This window comes from Poecilia mexicana, unplaced genomic scaffold (assembly GCF_051168715.1).
Source record: "Poecilia mexicana isolate PSO_F unplaced genomic scaffold, ASM5116871v1 scaffold_12, whole genome shotgun sequence".
Lineage (NCBI taxonomy): Eukaryota > Metazoa > Chordata > Actinopteri > Cyprinodontiformes > Poeciliidae > Poecilia > Poecilia mexicana.
In genome coordinates this window covers 25,136,235-25,154,893 of record NW_028263381.1, presented here as the reverse complement: position 1 = coordinate 25,154,893, position 18,659 = coordinate 25,136,235, and the positions used below count along the sequence as shown (strand labels likewise).

Genomic DNA, 18,659 nt, shown 5'->3' with positions numbered 1-18,659 from the left:
GCGCTAGCGGGAGAAACGGCTAGTGGTTTTTACCAAGAACTAAAGAGAAATTCGACAAACCCTAAAATCTGATATTACTATGTTTTTATTTACGTTTCATAAAGAAGGAAGTTGCTCTCAGTGTCTTCAGATGTTTTTGTGTCGTTTCCTTCAGTGGTTCTTGGTGCAGCGCCCCCACAGGCCAGGAGGGGAACAGGTTGTTCAAAGGGTTTGTTAAAGTACCAAACCAAGTCTAACTAAATTTAGTTGGAAGACTAAATATTTAACTTGCTAACAAAATATTTAGCTTAAAACTTAATTTGCTTTCTAACTAAAAACCTGAGTAGATTTATTTAACTAAATATTTAACCTGCTAATATTTTTTAGACTAAATATTTAACTTACAAAATTTAGCTTCAAACTAAATATTTAGTTTCAATATATTATTAGCATTGTAACTAAATGCTTGGCTAGCTAAATATTTAACCTCAAACTAAATATTTAAGCATCAAACTTGATAACTAAATATTTATCTTGCTCATTAGATGTATAGTTTTAAACTGTGATGAATGAATGAATAACTTGGTCAAACTGACTTTGAAAAACTAATTTTTATTCAATTCCTCACATTATTGCTCTTACTTTTCAAACTGCGCCCCATAAAGAGCTGAAACTATCATTCTCATCCATTTAAACTAAAACATGTTGATGTTTTTTACATTTAAACCCTGTTGGTGTGTGTGTGTGTGAGTGTTTTCATCCGTTCATGCTCACGTCGTTAAACGGTTAATCTCTTTCCGAGGTGACGACTTGTTTTGCTGTTGGCTCCTTCACACGTGAGGCAGAGGCGGAAGCCGCACAGCCTCCCCCTCCTGTCGGCCTTCACAGGCGGCTGAAGGTGACTCCATCTCGGCTGGGATGCAGAAGCGGCTGCTGGGGCTCCCATCGGCCGGACACCAGCTCCTGTTTCCCCGGGAAACCAGCGCTTACAGCCGGGGAAGGGAGGCCCTCCGAGCCGGGCTCTCATCCGCCTGATCTGATTCATTTTGTTGGATCTTTTTGGATATTTTTATTTTGGGGTGCCTCTCTCTGGGTGGGCTCCGGCGGAGGGGGTGCATGCATGTGTTCCGCACCGTACGGGCGGAAAAAGCGCCCAAGATCCGCAGGGAGCATCTTCCCCATCAGCAAGGGGGCGCAGGCGGATCCGGAGCGGCGGGAGAGCACGGAGGCGGCGGTGGACGACAGCAGGATGGTGGGTAGAAAGACATTAAAATAAATGAAACCCGCTCTGTTCGTGATTTGTCCTCCTTTACTGGTGTCGGTTTCCAGACGGTGCAGGAGTTCAACACGCTGGTGGCTCTGTACCGGGAGCAGGTCATTTCTGTCGGGGAGATCTCGGTGGACTGTCCGTCTCTGCGGGCTCAGATGCACCAAACCCGGTCCAAAGGATGCTCCATGGCCCGGGCCGCGCACCAGGACCTGGCCATCATCTCTGGATCAGGGTAAACACAAACCGCAGGAACATGGAGCAGCATTTTACCGCTTTGGCTTAAAGTGAAAACAAAAAAAAATAAATTCTGATTTATTATTGTTACATTTTCCTGGACTATAAATTGTTCCAGGAATTATTGCGATAAATTATGATATTGTTGTTTTGATATTGATATTGTTGTAATGTATTACTTCAAGATTACAAATAGAGGTGAGATATTATTTGTATTATTGGAAGTTCACAGTCTCAAAGACCAAGAAACTTAAATTTTGTAAAAATAAAAAAGGAAGGCATTTTAAATATCCAGAATAAAACATCTATAGCAACAAAGAAAAAAAGCAGTTTATCATTTTTTAAAATAAAAATACAAAATAATCAGAATGAAAGTTATTTATTATCTGTCTTTTTTACTATTCCATACACAAGTCAAAATGAAGAGAGAAAACACAGAATACAAACAAGATGAAACTTGCACAAAAATAAATATTAAATTTCCTGTCAACAGTGAAGGTAGAAAAACTTTATCCATAAAGCCTTATTAAAAACAAAGCAGCAGATTACTTTATGTGTATTTTCTAAAACACATTATTGAATTTCAGAAAACTCATAAAAGAAAACAAACATTATATTCTTTTAGCAAATTATGCCACAAATTGATGAAGTGTGTAACAGTTTCAGTTCCACAGTTTACTGGGTTTTTATGATCACTTTTCCTCCTGATGCATTAGTGAGTCTAAATCTGGAGCTCCGTCTGTGAACATCCTCATCCATCTTGTCTCCTGCAGGCCGGAGGACGGACAGATCCATCCTGAAATCTGCCGGCTCTTCATCCAGCTGCAGTGCTGCCTGGAGATGTTCATAACCGAGATGCTCAAGTCCATGTGCCTGCTGGGGGTTCTGCAGCTGCACAGGAAAGGTACAGCACTAAAACAGAAACACTTTTATGACTTATTTTGAAGTTTAGACGTTTTCTCATAACCAGAGGCACCGCTAGCTGAAATGCTAGCTGCTCCAACCCTACAGCAGTAATTATAAACATCAGTTCTGCTAACGCTAAAGTGCTAACTAATGCTAAAGTTGATGTTTTACATCATCAATGTGTGTAAATTACCCAAACATTATATTCCAGTTAGAGTAGAACTACTTCAAAATATTTTTACTAAAGTTCAAACTAAAAACCTATTTGGTAAAAATTCTCCTCAAGTCCTGAGTAAATGATCAAATTATTGATCATTTAATATTTAGAATTTACATCATCAGATGGACTAAAATATAAAGTTATGTGAAAATTTAGGTATTTTAAAGACCAGAATGACAAAAATTCAACAAAAACTAAAAGACTTCTTAAGCTTTAACAAAAACTGCTGGATTTTTGGTTAAGACATGTTTTTCATTCAGTGGGTAGAAAATCCAGAAATTTTACTCAAGAGTAGAAATAGTTCATTATGAAATTAGTTAAGTAGAAGTAAAAATACTCCTAAAAGTTTATATTTTTTAAAAGTTACTAAGTAAATGTAACCAGTTACCCAACTCTGTTCAACAGTTAATCTCCTAAACAGGATATGAGATGAATTTATGAGAAGCTAACTGCGCTAAACGTTTTCAAAATTATCAAAACTGCTAATGCACTAAATGAAAAATTAGCTCTGCTATTAGCGCCTTAGCGAAGTGTCCCACTGCTAATAGCTAACTACAGCTCTTATTTCATGGATTTAAACTAAATATTAGCCACTAAAATGCATTTTGTTTAACATATTTTGATAATTAAACCACACGTTGTGAGCGATTCGGTGGTGAAGAGAACGTTCGCCTCCACGCTGCAGGTCTGCTGCTGTTTGATTTTATCAAACATGTTTGAGATCATAGGATTGTTGCCTCTCTGACCACCAGATGGCAGCAGAGAGTTGATTAAATTATTAAGATACTTTTTCTTCATGTTTTTCTAAATAAAAGTGAAGCTTTAAGTGAAACTCTGATCCTCCTGGAGGCAGACAGCAGGTCTGTGTTGTTGCTTTATTTGTGGGTTTTCCTCCCAGCAGGAACCGACTCGGAGCCCAGAGTCGACTTCCGGATGGACGAGAGCTCGGACGTTCCCATCCTGGAGGACCGGTCATCGTCTCCCATCGATTACCCTCAGGAGACGTGGCTGGTGGGGACGGATATCGACAACATAGAGAGGTGCTGCTCTGTTCTTCTTCTGTTTTCTGTTTTACCACGTGACTCATCCCAATGCGTTTCTACTGGCAGAGACATGAAAGAGATGAGAAACCTACTCAGCAAACTCAGGGAGACGATGCCGCTGCCGCTGAAAAATCAAGGTACGTCCAGCTGTAGAGTCACTGAAAAGCTCTGCTTGGAATGACAAGCCATCATGAACGTTTCATGTATTATTTAAAAATGTTTCTGGACTCACTGATCTTGATGAGGCGGACATTTTGATGGTGGAAATGTTTCTGTTCTTCGAAAGATGTGAAGGTCCCAAAAATAAAACTCCTAAACTAACTGGCTATAGCACTCTTGACTTGACAAGCATTAGCTTCTGCTAAATACCAGGTTGGTACGGCAGGTTAGCATTAGCAGCCATTAAATACCAGGTTAGTGTAGAGCTTTAGGGTTAGCTTTCACTAAATACTATGCTAATGTAGTGCTTTGGCATTAGCTTCTACTAAATACCATATTTATTAGCTCCCACCATGTTGTTGTAGCGCTTTAGCTTTAGTGAAACTACTGTTTATGGTCAGTGTGTGGGGTTAGCGCAGCTACCCTTTTAGCTAGCAGTGCCCATCTCTGCCTTCTGCCTACTTCATCCTGTCAGACAGATTCAGTTTAGCTGATTTTCTGATTCTGCAGATCTGACAGTAAATCAGACCCGAGGCTGGTAAAACAAAACTGAACCCTAACTCTGAAACCGGTTTGTCGATCTGAAACATTTAGCCATCAGCTAAAGCGTTGCGCTCGTCATGTGACCTCTGGATGTTCTGACCCGTTCCAGACGACAGCAGCTTGTTGAACCTGACTCCCCAGCCGCTGGTCCGGCAGAGGAAGAGGCGCTTCCCCGGACTCTGCTGCATGGTGTCGGGCTGAGGATCGACAGCAACCTTTACTCCAGCCCCCACTCACATCTCACTTCATCTCTTCAAACTACAATTGTAATCTTGGGTTTCCTCAAGAGCTCCAGAATGTTTAAGCTTGGTGTTTTATTGGGAAGCGGGTCTTTGAGACGTCAGATTTGTTCGGTTTCTGACCCTGTAAATGTCCAGGCTATGCAGCTGCCTCACTGTGCTTCTCCCATGGCTCCACATCGTGTCCAAGTCTCATTCGTCTTCTGGTCTGTGTGACGTGACAAAGCAAGTCCTCCACGTTACGCCGCGTTCATGTACAGAGAGAAGAGAGGAAAAGAAGAAAAGCTGCTTCTGAATCTTAATCATCTCCGTTTTTAAAGTATATTTTTATCGCTTCGATGTTGTCGGTGATAAACTTTGGAAAATCTGCTTTTTTCTGCCTGAACCGGTCGGTGCAGAAACTGAAACATGCATGAAAAATGTCATAAAAGTGTTAAAAAGAATCTGATGCTAACGGTGCCTTGAAGGGGGATTCACATCGCTCCCCCTAAACCACCGTGGATGATTCAGCAGGCGGTCATAGTCGTGAAAAGGAAGGAAAATAACATCTTTACAGTTAGCTTTGTAGTTTAATAAACTCCAGTCCGTTTGACTAGAAAGTCCAGTTCGGTTGGAGAGGTGAGACCAAAACAGTGAAGTCTGGTCCGCGTGCAAACCAAGGTTTGGTTAAAGTGAACTCCTTGAATGCATATGTGAACAGCAAGCAGACCGGAGATCTATCCACAAGTAGGAAGTGGACTACAGCGCAGGGCATTCTGGGTAAATACAACCAAAACAAATATGTTCACTACTGTTAGCGGGAGAGATGACTCGAGAAATCCTCCAGCTGCTAAAATCTGGCGCTAATCCATTTTTTGTTTCCATTTCATGAAGGAAAAAGTTGCATTCAGTGTCTTCTTCAGAGGTTTTCTCTGTGGTTGTTAGTGCAGCGCCCCCACAGGTGAGGAGGCGAACAGGTTGCTTAAACAGTTTGGATCGTTTGACTTAGTGCAGTGAGGAAGAGAACAGCAGCAGCTGGAAATCTGAAATGTAACAGATGTTGCAGTTTTGGTCCCAAATCGGACTGAGTGTACGGGACTGTGGTGTGAAAACACCCTGAGATCGGCCTCCTCTCTGCTCTGCTCTCCATATCTCAGTAGGTTTGTGCTTCTTCACTTTTCATTTTCCTTCCTCTTCACAACGTCTGAACTCTGCTGTTCAGGTCTGTCACATAAAATCCTGATAAAAACAGCAGTTTGTAGTTGTGGTGTTCACAGGATATAAAGATCTCTACGCTCCTTCTCCATTGTCAGATCTCACTCTAATGTCTGGTTTGGTTTTAGCCACGGTGGGAGTGTTTCTATTGGCGGGACGTTCCTCACCAAGTGGGCGGAGCTCTGCTCTGATGACATCATCTGTTGGGCGGCCATTCTCTCCCAAAGCTCTCGCCATATTTGTTGAGTCCAGTTAGCGCAGACACAGACGATTAGCGTGCAGAACTGCTCCGCATTCATGGCACTTACATTTTCTTCTTCTGTTTAATTTTCAAATTGGTGATTTTATGTCCTGCAGTAGTCTTCCCTTAAACAAAAATATGAATTGGGGCCATTTTTTTTCTTTTTGAAAATTTACAAAAACATTTCAAAGAAAAAGCACTTGAAATTTTTTTTTCAAAAACTGTTTTAAATTATTTTTTTCCAAAAAGAAATATATATATATATATATATATATAATTCTTGAACTAGAAAACAAACCTTGAATCTGAAATTTAATTTAGAACTTTTTTTGTTCTAAAACTTATTTTTTTCAGTTTTAAAAGAAAAAAAAGGAAACTAAAAGAAGATTTGAAACTGCCAATTTATTTTGGAACTGCAAAAACTTAACATTTTTTAATTGTAAGATTTATTTTTTAGTTTCAAAACTTTTTCTTACAGTTTTAACTTTTTTCCTGTTGAACCAACTTTATGGCCCCAATATAGCTCCATATAAAGAATGCTTCTCATATTTCCGTTTTTGCATTACTTTGACAAAGCCTCACTTTTAAAATGAAAATACACCAAAAACACAGAAATAATCTGTTTGCATCCAGCTGGGGCCATTTTGCAACTGAATGTAACGTAACCTGTAAACGATTGTGTTTTGTTTTCAGTTTCACTGTAACGCTGTGCTGATGTTTTAAATAGTCCGTCTTGTTTTGGCATGTGTGTGACTCAGATTAGGCCTCTGTGTTGAAGTCTCCTGCAGAGTAGAGGAAACTGCTGAACTTAATGTACAGCTTAGGACATTTTATAACAAAAATAAAGTTTTATATACAAGAAAATCCCATTTTTAAGATCATTTTGTTGTTTTTCTATCAGTTCCATGCATCATATTCATCAGGAATTAGGATTAGCTAAATACTAAAATAACAAATTAAATTCAGAAATACTTTAAGTTGTAACCTAATATATACGTTTCCTCAGAGCAGTCAGCCTAAAAGCGGTTCTGAAGAAGATTTAGGGTCCAAAATAAAGCGCAAATATAATTTATATTCTAATACGTTATTTAAAATGAGTTCAACCCATAGACATAAAGCATAGACGCCTCATGGGCCGCTCCGGCGCAGGAAATACGGCGGCCATCTTGGAGCGGTATACCCTCCTACTTTGCTCAATCAAAACAGCAGAAGATGCCTCAGCACTGAGGGATATTGTTGTTCGGATCAATGGATTATTGATTTGAGGGCTCCACAGTCAACATTTCACAAGTAAGATGGACATATTATTGTGTATATATTGTGATTAGAATATTACTTTACTGTATTTATGTCCACCGGCGAGATACCAGCTAATATTAGCTACAGTGCTTGGTGTAATACGGGTTCAGCCCCGCTATGAAGGCTGACTGAGATTCCGTAAATCTAGAAAATTTAATTATTCTCTAACACTGACTTAGATTATCTGACACAAGGGCCTATATTAGAAATGAAACAGTATAACACATATTATAAAACTTATATTATGTGTTATAACATTCACCGGCAAAGTTTTTACACAGGTGGTAAAGACTATTATTTATATTCTTTCACTCTGTCAAAAGTAAGATACATCCCAAATCTTCCGTTTTTGTTTTGATAGTTTCCTAAAGACACGATGTGAGGAAGAAGAGGGAGATATCTATAAAGAGAGACGGATTCACTGCAGCACGGATGAATCTCGCATCGGATTTTGGACTCGTCGGCTGAAAAACATATATATATATATATATATATATATATATATATATAAATATATATATATATATATATATATATATACACACACACACACACACACACACACACACACACACACACACACATGTTTATATATATACTGCTCAAAAAAATAAAGGGAACATTTCACTTTAATTTTGTGTGTGGCTCCAAATCCAGGCCTCCATTGGTTAATAAATTTGATTTCCACTGATGATTTTTGTGTGATTTTGTTGTCAGCACATTCAACTTTGTACAGAACAAAGTATTCAATGAGAATATTTAATTCATTCAGATCTAGGATGTGTTATTTGAGTGTTCCCTTTATTTTGTTTAGCAGTGTATATATAATTCAGTATTAATCATTATTTATTTGTGTCATTATTAATCTTTATTTATTAGTGTTTGTATAGTTATATAAATATGTATTGATATTACTAAATAATGTATTAAATGATGAACGGCTGTGTGCTTTGTAATATGCTCTTCATACATCGATATCAGAATATTCCATTCCTATTCTATTGCTATAGCCACTAAGCATATTTAAATATGATGAACTATGTATTAAAAACATACTTAAAAAATACAATTGTTTATAAATGTTGCTTTGATAGATGTTTGAATATGGTTTACAGTAACAAAAAAGTGTGTTATGATCGATTAAATGCGCTGATACATCATTGTGCTGCTAAACACATAAGGCTGAGTGGAGTGGAGTACCGCTCCAAGATGGCCGCCCTAAATCTCGACAGCGACAATAGGCGAGAGCGGTCCATGAGGGTCTATCCTTATATTATGTCTATGGTTCAACCTACAAATGAAGCTCATGACGCCATGTTTGATTCCTAACAGGAAGTGGTGGTTGTTTTGAAGCAATCTGATTGGCTGACAGGTTGTAGCTCTGCGCTATGCTGCCCCCTATTGGTTTGGCATGATTATAGCAGCAATCAGTGATGGGTTTGTGATTTTATGTGGATAAAAAAATCCTGTCTGTACGATCTAGTTTTTTAAAACAATGTGGAGCATATACTGTTTACATAAAACCAGAATATCAGGAATTTGTTTGGGATTAAATGGGAATTAATAAAAACTTTTAGATGTTTATTGTTATTGGTTTGAGTTCTACATAAACAGTATTTTAGCTTCATATTGTGAGCAGTTTTAATAAAAATCTGGCCTATTTTCCTTCTATCAGATGGTTTTGTTTTGCTGAAATGATCCAGACTGGGCTGAGATGTTCTTCATACCAAAACAAATCGTCGATTGTGCAAAGCTGCTGATTGTGAAAATGTTTGGAAAACTTAAGAAGGTCATAAATGAGCAGAAACTTTCCCCGTCCCCCTCTGGAAGATAAGCAGTGAAACTGAACATCTGGTTTGCATCGAGCAGCCTGGAAACTCCAGAGCTGCTTCGCTTCCCGTAACAACCGGGATCAAGAACCTGTGATTTGTTTTTAGACACCGATTGGTCAACATGAGTTCATAAACAAGAAGATTCCCAGAGGATCGCTGTGGGTTTATAACCACGCAGACAGGAAGCTCAGCCTCAGATCAGCTGCAGCTCTGCTTTTATTACCAACCGATTCAGATTTCTGATTAAAATCCCTCCTGCAGACGACAGCAGTTCATCTGGTGAGTTATGGCTTCATCTTTTAAGTTTTTGTGGTTAAAGTCTGCTCAACGAAACCTGCTGCAAAATGTATAGATATTTAATTAAGGAGGAAAATGCAATAAATTTGCATGAAAACTGCAGATGCATTAAAAACAATTTCTCAAAAGAGAATCAGAGTCACTGGGGGAAAAAACCTGATTTTAATTTAATAATTCTGAGAAAAAAGTCAACATTTTCAGAAAGAAAGTCAGAATTGTGTGAATAAAGTTAAAAATCTTTTTTGTTGTTTTTGTTCAGTGGCCTTATTTCTCCTCTATAGAAACTAAATGAGTCGCATTGCTTTATTTTAAAATAAATAAAAACTTAAATAATTTTCAGGTTGCTCGATGTCTCCATCCCGCAGCATGATGCTGCCGCTGCAGCTGCTGCTCCTGGGCTTCATGTCCGGCAGCCTGGCCTGTCACTGTGACCGGTACCCCTGGGCCCCCTGGTCCGCCTGCACCAGAACCTGCAACTACGGCACTCAGAGCAGAAGCAGGTGAGAGAAGAAAACAGATTCTTAGAGTTAAACACGTTATAAGGTTATTTTTCTAAATGATGTTTGAGAAACGGCCAATTGTGCAACAACGAACCAAAATATTAAAAGTATTGTTGCAAACCCAGAAGGCTCAGACAGACGTTCCCGTCTCTGCAGGAACGTTCAGTATGATGATTATTACTGGAAGAACAGCTGCCACCAGATGTGTTCCAGATACGACACCAGGGGTTGCAACCAGCAGGCCTGTCCCATCAACTGCGTCCTGTCCGAGTTCAGCCGGTGGTCCGACTGCTCGCCCTGCGCCAGGAAGCAGGCAGGAACCAACGTCACTCCAAAACACTTCATGTTCACATTAGAAACTACAGTATTTGTGAATAATTTATTAAACCCAGCTGCTCGGGTTTCTGCCGTGTTCTGCTTCAGTTTCGGACCCGGTCTGTGGTGAGACCGTCCCAGTTCGGTGGCTCTGAATGCAGCGTGGAGCTGACAGAGGAGAGGCCCTGCCACCCCTCCAAAGACTGCCAGCTCCCGGCGGTGGGCTGCAGGGGCGACTTCAAGTGTGACAATGGTGACTAAAACTGAGTCTCCTGAACTTCAGCTGTAAGAAATGATTAAAAACGACCTTTTCTGTTGCAGGGCGCTGCATCAACTCAACGCTGACATGCAACAAACAGAACGACTGTGGAGATAACTCGGATGAGAGGGGCTGCGGAGCCCCTACGGTGGTCTGTCCCTCTGAGAGGAGACCCGCCCCGGGGGCTGATCTGGTTGGAAACGGGTAAAACTGCCTGGTTCTTACCCCAAACTGCTAACTGCCCCAGAGACGTTTGTAGAGGTGTACTTTCATTGTAGTGAGCACACTTCCACTAATGCGCTAATTGCAAAACATTTTTTTATTCAGCGCTTTAGCATTTTTTCTAACTTTGAAGGTGTTTAGCGCACTTAGCTTTTTGTATATAAATTTTTTCAGATAAATTCTAAAGCACTAATTTACTCGGGTGTTTTATAAACTTTCAGTTGAATAAAGTTCAACATCTATGCTTAAGTTTTGGTTACTAACTGTTAAGAGTTCTCCAAGTAGTTGCATGTTTAGCACCTTAGCATTTTAGCTAACTGACATCTTTTAGTGCATTAGCTTCCTTTTCTGGTAAATTCTAAAGCACTTTAGCATTACCTTCTGCTAAATTTGATGTTGTTATAGCGCTTTAGCATTAGCTGAGCTAATATGTATTATTGGTGCTGTAGGGTTAGTGATATAGCTAATATTATATCATTGTTTCAAGTGTCTTCTGTGCTGCTTTGCAGCATTTTTCTCCTCCAAAGACTGATGATACGTCCAGAGCAGTGGGAAATGAAAATAATTATATTTAACAAAGTATTTCCTCCTTCTGGTTCCTGGTTTATTTGTAGTTTTGATTTTCTGGCCGAGGAGCCGAGGGGAGCAGTGCTGGACAACATGTTTATGGGAGGAAGCTGCATCATCAGGCGGCCGCAAAGCACTTTACTCTACCATCGAGTGCCACACAACTTTAAGACCTTTGACATTAAGGTAGTCATCGATAATCTGCTCTGAAAACTGTTCCTGCTAACTGGATACCAAGTTTTAAAACAGTGATACATCCTGGAAATGTTCTCCACTTTTTAATTATGTCAGATTTACTAACCGTGTTGTGGATGTTTAGGTCGGGGTGTTGGAAGACTTCAGCACCGACCCGCAGCCGGTGGTTTCTGAGCCGGTTGTGATAAAGAAATCAGGTCAGAGTGAACAAAACACACGAGATCAAGACAGCTTTCACTTTTTGTTCTTCTATGGGCGCCGTTCTTCTAGCTCCAGTCTGACCTCGAGTAAGGAAGCCTTTGAGGCTTCAAAGAAAAAGGTGATTTAAATGTTAGATCTACACAACCCGTTGCTAACACAAGAACAAAATGTCTTATTAAATGTTTTATAAAGTACTAAAATCAGTGTCTATCCCACCATTTTCCAGGACTCCAAGTTTTTCCGAGTGCATCAACTTCTACCGATTTCGAACTTTACAGTGAAGGATCCACAGGATCTTGTTCTTTCGCTGCCATTCCTTCAGTTCCTTCACGCTCTGCCACTCGATTACAACTACGCTCTCTACAGGGAGATCTTCCAGCGCTTTGGCACGCACTACTACAGCTCTGGAAAACTGGGAGGCCTCTATGATCTGCTCTACCAGTACAGCAGGGAGGAGATAAAGAGCTCAGGTTATACGTCACACCCTGGCATTAACAGTGTAGAACCACAGTATAAACCAGAGGTACGTCTACAACGCTGTGCATGGAAATGATCAGATAAGGTCAAAATGACTGCTCAAGTAGGAAAACCTAGGATGGATGTTCTATCCTAAAAGCACCATGAGATCTCTTCCTTAAAAGCCTTGGCTTAAGATTTCATATTGGTCACCAAAGATCCTGCATCTTTTAACAAGAAAAGACAAATACAGTTTATGTAACCTAGTTGGATACATTTTTCTATTGAACCAACATGATTAAGTGGATTAAAACTCAGTTTTTATCTCTGACAGGTGAAACAGAAGAGACCATCAATGGCTGCCTGAGCCGAGACACATCCTGGACTATAATCCTCTACTCTGAATCCAGCAGCGTAACCAGATGCACCAACAACCGCATGACTGAGAAATACCAAGGTTACTTCTGAAGTGTAGCAGAGTTTCTCTTATTTCTACGCTTTGGTTCGTCTCTTTGCTCATTTTCTCCTCTTTTCTCTTGTCCAGGCTCGTTCATCCAGGCCTCTGAGAAATCCTTCTCCATGGTGAAAGGTGGTGGAGCCCGGGAAGCTGGAGCTCTGGCCTGGGAAAGACAAGGTGCTGCTCCGGACAAGACATCCTACAAGAACTGGGCCAAGTCTGTGATTGACAACCCTGCTTTGGTGGACTACCAGGTCAACTCCAGAGATCCACATAGAAACATTTTGTTCATCATTGATCCTTAAGGGTTGGCGTAGTAGAGCAGATAATAACCAGAGTGATCCAAAGGGTTTTCTTACAAAGGGACATAGATAGAAAGTTTCCTTGGTGGCTGAGACGGTGTTACGTTTGGTTTCACAAATCCCAACCTAGAGTCTTTCTGAATGGAGATCGCCTGTTCTCACTGGGTCCTCCAGCTTCCTCCCGCAGTCTAAAGACATGCATGTTAGGTTAACTGGTTACTCTAAATTGTCCTAAGGTTTGGCAGGGTGTCTGCATGGTTGACTGCCAGCATACGGGTTGTTAGCTGTATGTTAGCTGAGTAACCAGCAATCTGAACATGGTGCATCTCGTCTCTGACCAAATTACCACTGGAGATGGGTACCAGCCTTTCCTCAACCTCACAAGGACAAGCTGCTACAGACAATGGATGGCATTTGCGTAGGTGTAAACAAAAACAAAGTTAAACAAAGGATCCCCCAAAATGGCTTGGCTGAATAGTCTTGTGATAAGATGGCTGCCATGACTAGAACCAATTATTGAGTCATAAGATTGTCAATCAGGGGACCATATTTTGCCTGTAAGACCATTTGCTATACTCTTTAGATTTCAACACGTGGTTCCAGTAACAGTGAACCTTTGGAAGAATCATCCAGATGTTCAACTGATTAACGCCTTGTTCATAAGAAAGGAGATGTTGATGGACGTGGCAGCTTAAACAAAGGATATCCTAAACATAACTAGCACCTAAGCTTACAGGCAGCATAAATCACCGGCATACAGTTCAGTTTTCAGCCATCCACAGTTAGCATCCTTGCTAGCAGGATGCTGAGAAAGCATTTCTCTCCTTGTCTAACTCGCTCTGCTTGTGAATTAAGTTCTTGTGACGTTTCTTGTCCAGGTTTTATCCACAGTTGGTCCTCTCTTAAGATTTTTTTTTTGTTGTTGTTGCTTGATGTCATTGGAGAGCAAACATCCACATTGATACGGTTTGGTTATGCTTAGCTTTGCACGAACTCACTCATAGCTAGTCATCTCATTATTTTGGGTATTTTAACAAGGCTGGTTAGTAGGTGTAAGTAGCTGCTATCTTAACGTTTTCACAAAAACTTCCACCCAGTTCACCAAACTGACATCACTCTGTAATCAGTAAGGATATTAAAGACTCCATGTTTGTGTTTGTTCAGTTGCGTCCAATCATAGATCTAGTTCGGGGAATTCCCTGTGCTGTCACGAAGAGGAGACATCTGAGGAAGGCTCTGCTTCAATACCTGGAGGAGTTTGATACCTGCAAGTGCGCCCCGTGTCCCAACAACGCCAGGCCGGTTCTCTCTGGGACCGAGTGCAAGTGTGTTTGCCAGACAGGAACGTTCGGCACCAACTGTGAGATACGGGCGCCTGACTACACTTCAGGTACCCGACGTTTTGAGTACCAGACTCATTTAATGCATCTTTTATTCTTATTCAAAATATTTTTTATATTGCCTGGCCACTGTTACTGATACAACTAATCAGACAGTTCACAATGTTTTGAACTGAAATGTAATTTATATGGTTGAAAACAATAAATAAAAAGTAACAAATATTTCCACTGAACTCTGATTAGCCACTAGCTTAACCAGGGGATTAGCAGCTAGCATAACTAGTGACTGTTTTTCCACATATAAATCTATAAATGTATCTGTTTGACTTCAGGTCATATGTTGACTGTCCAACTACTTCATACCATTATAATTAATAAAGAAAAAAACTAAAGTATCAATTTAAATCTCTATGTTGAACTGCTTTAGCCTTTCAAGCTAATAGGCTAATAACAGCCTATTAGCTTGAAAGGAGGACAAACATTTAGTCCTGTTTGTACTGGAAGGTTGTTTGTTTTCCACAGAGGTAGTGGACGGTTACTGGAGCTGCTGGGGGCCGTGGAGCAGCTGCAGCGCCTCCATGAGGCGACACCGAACGAGGAAGTGCGACAACCCTGCTCCCCTCAGAGGCGGCCAGCCCTGCGACGGTCCAAACAGACAAGAGGAACCGTGTCCCCTCTCCCTGTTTGAAAAGTAGGACTCATCCGGGCTCAAGTAAAATGAACTATTTCAACCAGCATGTTTGGTTTTTGTACAGTTGCTTGTTGTTTGGGTTTCCTGTGCAGAAAAGAGTCGTGTGACAACGACGATGAGTTCACTGTGGGATGGAGGGACGAGCTGCCGCCGGGGGTGGAGGGCTGTTTGAGGCCGCAGAGACCGAGCCACAGCTTCCTCCGGGTAAAAATCACCTTAACTGGACAACAACCATGTCTAAATTTAACAATACGTTTAATTTTAACCTAATAGCAATTTACAACGGCTTATTAAAGCCATTGTGGATAGAATAAAGGACGAGTAAATTTAAGCCAAAAAAATCAGAAATTTTGACATTAATCTTATGAATGTTCTAGAACAATATTGGAAATTTCTGAGTTTTAAAATCAAAGTTTGCTAGAAAAATAATCAGAAACTTTTAGATCAATCTCAGAAATTTTCTAGAAAAAACAAAAAACATTTCTGACCTTGAAAAGTTTAAAATTTGTTAGAAAAAACTTGGAAAATTCTAGATTAATTTGAAAAAGAATCCAAAAAAACAACAACAAAAACAGGGATATTTCTGAGTTTGAACAGTCAAATATTTGCTGGAAAGATTAATCTCAAAGTTCAAAAGTTGTTTTTAATTAATATCAAAGTTTCTGTTCTAGCACACCTTCAACTTTTCAAACTCAGAAATTTCCTCTTTTTTAAAAAAAAAAAAAAAATCTTTCTATGGTTAATCTGAAAATATTTGACTTTTTCTTCCAAAGTTTCCATGTTTTTCTTTTAAAGGTTCTGTTGGTTCTAGTGGCCTTTATTCAAAAGTAGTTTGGCAGGAAGGAGGTTATGAGCAAGGGAAGACGGGTGGCACATGGGCTGCGCCCCACCCCTGCACCCCCACAGCACCCAGTTTCCACTTTTGAAGCTCAGAAATGTCCTTGTATTTTCTATAAATTTCTGAGCTTATTCTCAAAAGTTCTTTGGCAGAAATTCACTATTTCTGTTTGTTTTCCTATATAAAATGGCCCCAATACGCTGCTGTACATTGGATCATTTTAAGGTCTCATAGCTGTTTTGCTTCATTCTTGTAGAAATCTAAACAGTATTACAGCTTCGGTGAGGATGAGGAGTTCCAGTGCTTCACTGGATTCGAACTGGAAGGTTTCCAGTTCATTAACTGTCAACCTGATGGAACCTGGAGTCAACCAAGAGGAAGATGCATCAGTAAGTCTGTTTTTTTACCGCATCGTTGGGAGAAAGTCAATGTAGAGAAACCAGACAGTCCCAAACGTTTACAGGTAAATCCGAACATTATTAGCCGTAATGATTTAAACATAAAATTAAAAACTATTCTAAAGTTCCAAAGATCATAAATTACCAATAGAAAAGTTTTGATACAGTGAGAAATGTGGCTGTGTCTAAATATTGCTAGTGATTTAGGGACAAGTCCAAGTCAGGTCTGAAGTCTTTGAGATGCTTTTACACTGAAAGATTCATGTGTTTCTCCACAGGAAGTTCCTAAAATCTGCCACCTTCTTGTCTTTAGGGAGGCTTTGTGTTGCTCCAGAGGTCCCAGAGAACATGGAGCTGTATCCGCCCAAAGCGACGTACAGAGTGGGCGAATCGGTTGGTTTCAACTGCAATGAGACGGGCCTGATGCCGATGCCAAGAGGCATCTACAGGTGCAGCAGAAAACTCACCTGGGAGCCTCCGCTGCCTGCAGACCTCCGCTGCACAGACGGTTGGTTAGAAACATTGAAGAGGCTCTTAAAATTGGACAAACTTCTGGAAAAAAGTCATTTTGTTTGCTAGCTGTGAAGCCATGAGTGAAAGTGCTGAACTAAATGTCCCTTTTTGTCTGTTCAGAGGAGCCATTTGTTCCTGACGGCCAGTGCGGTCCAGGACAGAAGCGGCAGAGATCTGGCTGTGTCTGCGTTGAACGGGAAAGCTGTCTGTGGGTGAATTTTAGATCTTAACATGTTGCATTTTCATCATTTTAAAGCCTCTTCAGCTCATTGGTAGTTCTGTCAAAGATGTGTTTTACCATTTTTAGTTACATTTTTAGTTAACTAACTCTTTAGTTAGTTACGTTAACTCTAAATCACTAATCATAAATTAATTAATGCTAAAGCACCGCTCCAACATTGTATCTAGCAGAAGCTAATGCTAAATGCTAGGCGCTAAGTTCTCACCATGTGTCATTGACACATTTACATAAACGTCTAGTTACTTGAACAATTCTTAAATCTATAAACAAACTTTATTCAACTGAAAGTTTACAAAACAGCCAAAAATTTAGCTGGAAAAATGAACTTAAGTGAAGCTAAGAGCACTAAACGTTTTCAAAGTTAGCAAAAATACTAAAGTCCTAAACATCTAACTACTTTGAGAGTTTTTAAGAATCAATGACCAAAATGTCAACACAGGTCAAACTTTATTCAACTGAAAGTTAGCAAAATGGCCAAGTTAGAGTTTATTTGTAAAAATTAATGTAGGCGTGTCCACCACTGGATAAACCTGCTAAATGTTGACTGACAGAACCTTGTTAGGAAGGAGAATCTAACAGAATGTAAATAAGTTTCTTCACTGATCTGAGCGTTCGCACGTCTCCAGTTCACAGTCGGCGAGTCTCTGCGTCCTGAACACAAACCTGGATGTCGCTGTGTCGATGTCGCTCTGCTCCTTCCACGCCGGCCGTTGCCACGGCGACCCACTCTTCTACATCGGTGAAGGCGTGTGCGACTCGGTCGAGCCAACCAAACTGGAGTGGGCCAGGTTCAGAGCCAAGATGTCGCCCAGGAGTTCGTTGCATGTGCCGTGCGACCTGGACACCTGCTACGACTGGGAGACCTGCTCAGGTGAGTCGGTCTGGCGTCTCACGTACTGGGAAGTCTGGGAAGTGATCAAGCATCATGTCTAATGTTTACTTATGGGTTCTAGCCTCTAAGAAGTGCCAGTGCAAAGCTGCTCTTGACTGCCCCAGAACCTCGGACCAGATGTTCTGCGTGAAGCTGAAGCCGATGCAGATGATCCGAAGCATGAGTCTCTGCACTTTGGCAGCTATCACCTGCAGCGGCCGGGAGCATGAAATCCTCAACGAGGGCGTTTGTCAGAGCAGATGATGGTCCATGTAAACCTGCCTGCAGCTGCAGATGACGATTAAAAATGAATGAAAGGTTTTTGAAGCTAGTTTAGTATGGCTGGTTGTTCTGAGTGTCAGTGTTTGTGGGTATATTCAATGGATGGATGAAGGTAGTTATCCTGGCATTTAAAGCTCTATTTTACTTTGTATTGCAATAAAATTTTATATTTAAAAAATGTAGACATTTGTTTTGTTGACGAAGTGGATTCACACCAGTTTCCAGAAACTCTGGTTCCTTTGGGCAGGTGTGAATGCTAATCAAACTCTGGTTTGCCTACAAACAGAGGTCTGGGTTCAGTTAGAGTTCAAAGCCCTAATGTGAACGCCAAGCAGACCAGTGACCGCTCCAAAAGCAGGAAGTGGACTACAGAGCAGGGAATTCTGGGTAAATACAAACAAAACAAATGCGATAGCCTAGCGCTAGCTGGAGAAATGGTTCCTGGTTTTTCACCAAAGCCAAACCACTAAAATCTGACGGCATTCCATTTTTGTTCATATTTTGTGAAGAAGGAAGTTGCACTCGGTGTCTCCTTCATTGTTTCATTGAGTAGTG

At 40.5% G+C, this 18,659-nt stretch overlaps 2 protein-coding genes across 3 annotated transcripts; both read left to right on the top strand.

The window, feature by feature from the left end:
- The first annotated feature begins 18 nt into the window (after positions 1-18).
- rgs7bpb (regulator of G protein signaling 7 binding protein b) lies at positions 19-6,892 on the top strand. 2 transcript variants are annotated; one of them, XM_015001879.2, is made up of 6 exons: positions 19-1,231; positions 1,309-1,481; positions 2,257-2,387; positions 3,511-3,649; positions 3,719-3,789; positions 4,464-6,892. In XM_015001879.2, the coding sequence occupies exons 1-6, from the start codon at positions 1,100-1,102 to the stop codon at positions 4,553-4,555; spliced, it is 738 nt and encodes a 245-aa protein (XP_014857365.2). In that variant the 5' UTR covers positions 19-1,099; the 3' UTR covers positions 4,556-6,892. The 2 variants fall into 2 exon arrangements, with proteins under 2 accessions (XP_014857365.2, XP_087867319.1); XM_088011193.1 differs by having other exon boundaries at positions 3,508-3,649.
- Positions 6,893-9,298: 2,406 nt separating this feature from the next.
- Positions 9,299-18,151, top strand: c6.2 (complement component 6, duplicate 2). Its single transcript, XM_015001871.2, has 18 exons — positions 9,299-9,438; positions 9,797-9,956; positions 10,113-10,269; positions 10,380-10,524; positions 10,593-10,734; positions 11,367-11,505; positions 11,639-11,833; positions 11,942-12,185; positions 12,506-12,628; positions 12,716-12,882; positions 14,095-14,320; positions 14,793-14,961; positions 15,054-15,165; positions 16,056-16,188; positions 16,511-16,705; positions 16,831-16,918; positions 17,578-17,822; positions 17,905-18,151. Exons 2-18 carry the CDS (start codon positions 9,805-9,807, stop codon positions 18,084-18,086), a joined length of 2,814 nt encoding a protein of 937 aa, XP_014857357.2. The 5' UTR covers positions 9,299-9,438; positions 9,797-9,804; the 3' UTR covers positions 18,087-18,151.
- Positions 18,152-18,659: the final 508 nt, after the last annotated feature.

Coding starts and splice junctions, on each gene's coding strand:
- rgs7bpb (XM_088011193.1), top strand. CDS start 1,100: ATGTGTTCCGCACCGTACGGGCGGAAAAAGCGCCCAAGATCCGCAGGG. Junction 1,482..2,256: donor GCCATCATCTCTGGATCAGG/GTAAACACAAAC, acceptor TGTCTCCTGCAG/GCCGGAGGACGGACAGATCC. Junction 3,650..3,718: donor GATATCGACAACATAGAGAG/GTGCTGCTCTGT, acceptor TTCTACTGGCAG/AGACATGAAAGAGATGAGAA.
- c6.2 (XM_015001871.2), top strand. CDS start 9,805: ATGTCTCCATCCCGCAGCATGATGCTGCCGCTGCAGCTGCTGCTCCTG. Junction 11,506..11,638: donor TTAAGACCTTTGACATTAAG/GTAGTCATCGAT, acceptor GTGGATGTTTAG/GTCGGGGTGTTGGAAGACTT. Junction 12,186..12,505: donor GGAGGAGATAAAGAGCTCAG/GTTATACGTCAC, acceptor TATCTCTGACAG/GTGAAACAGAAGAGACCATC.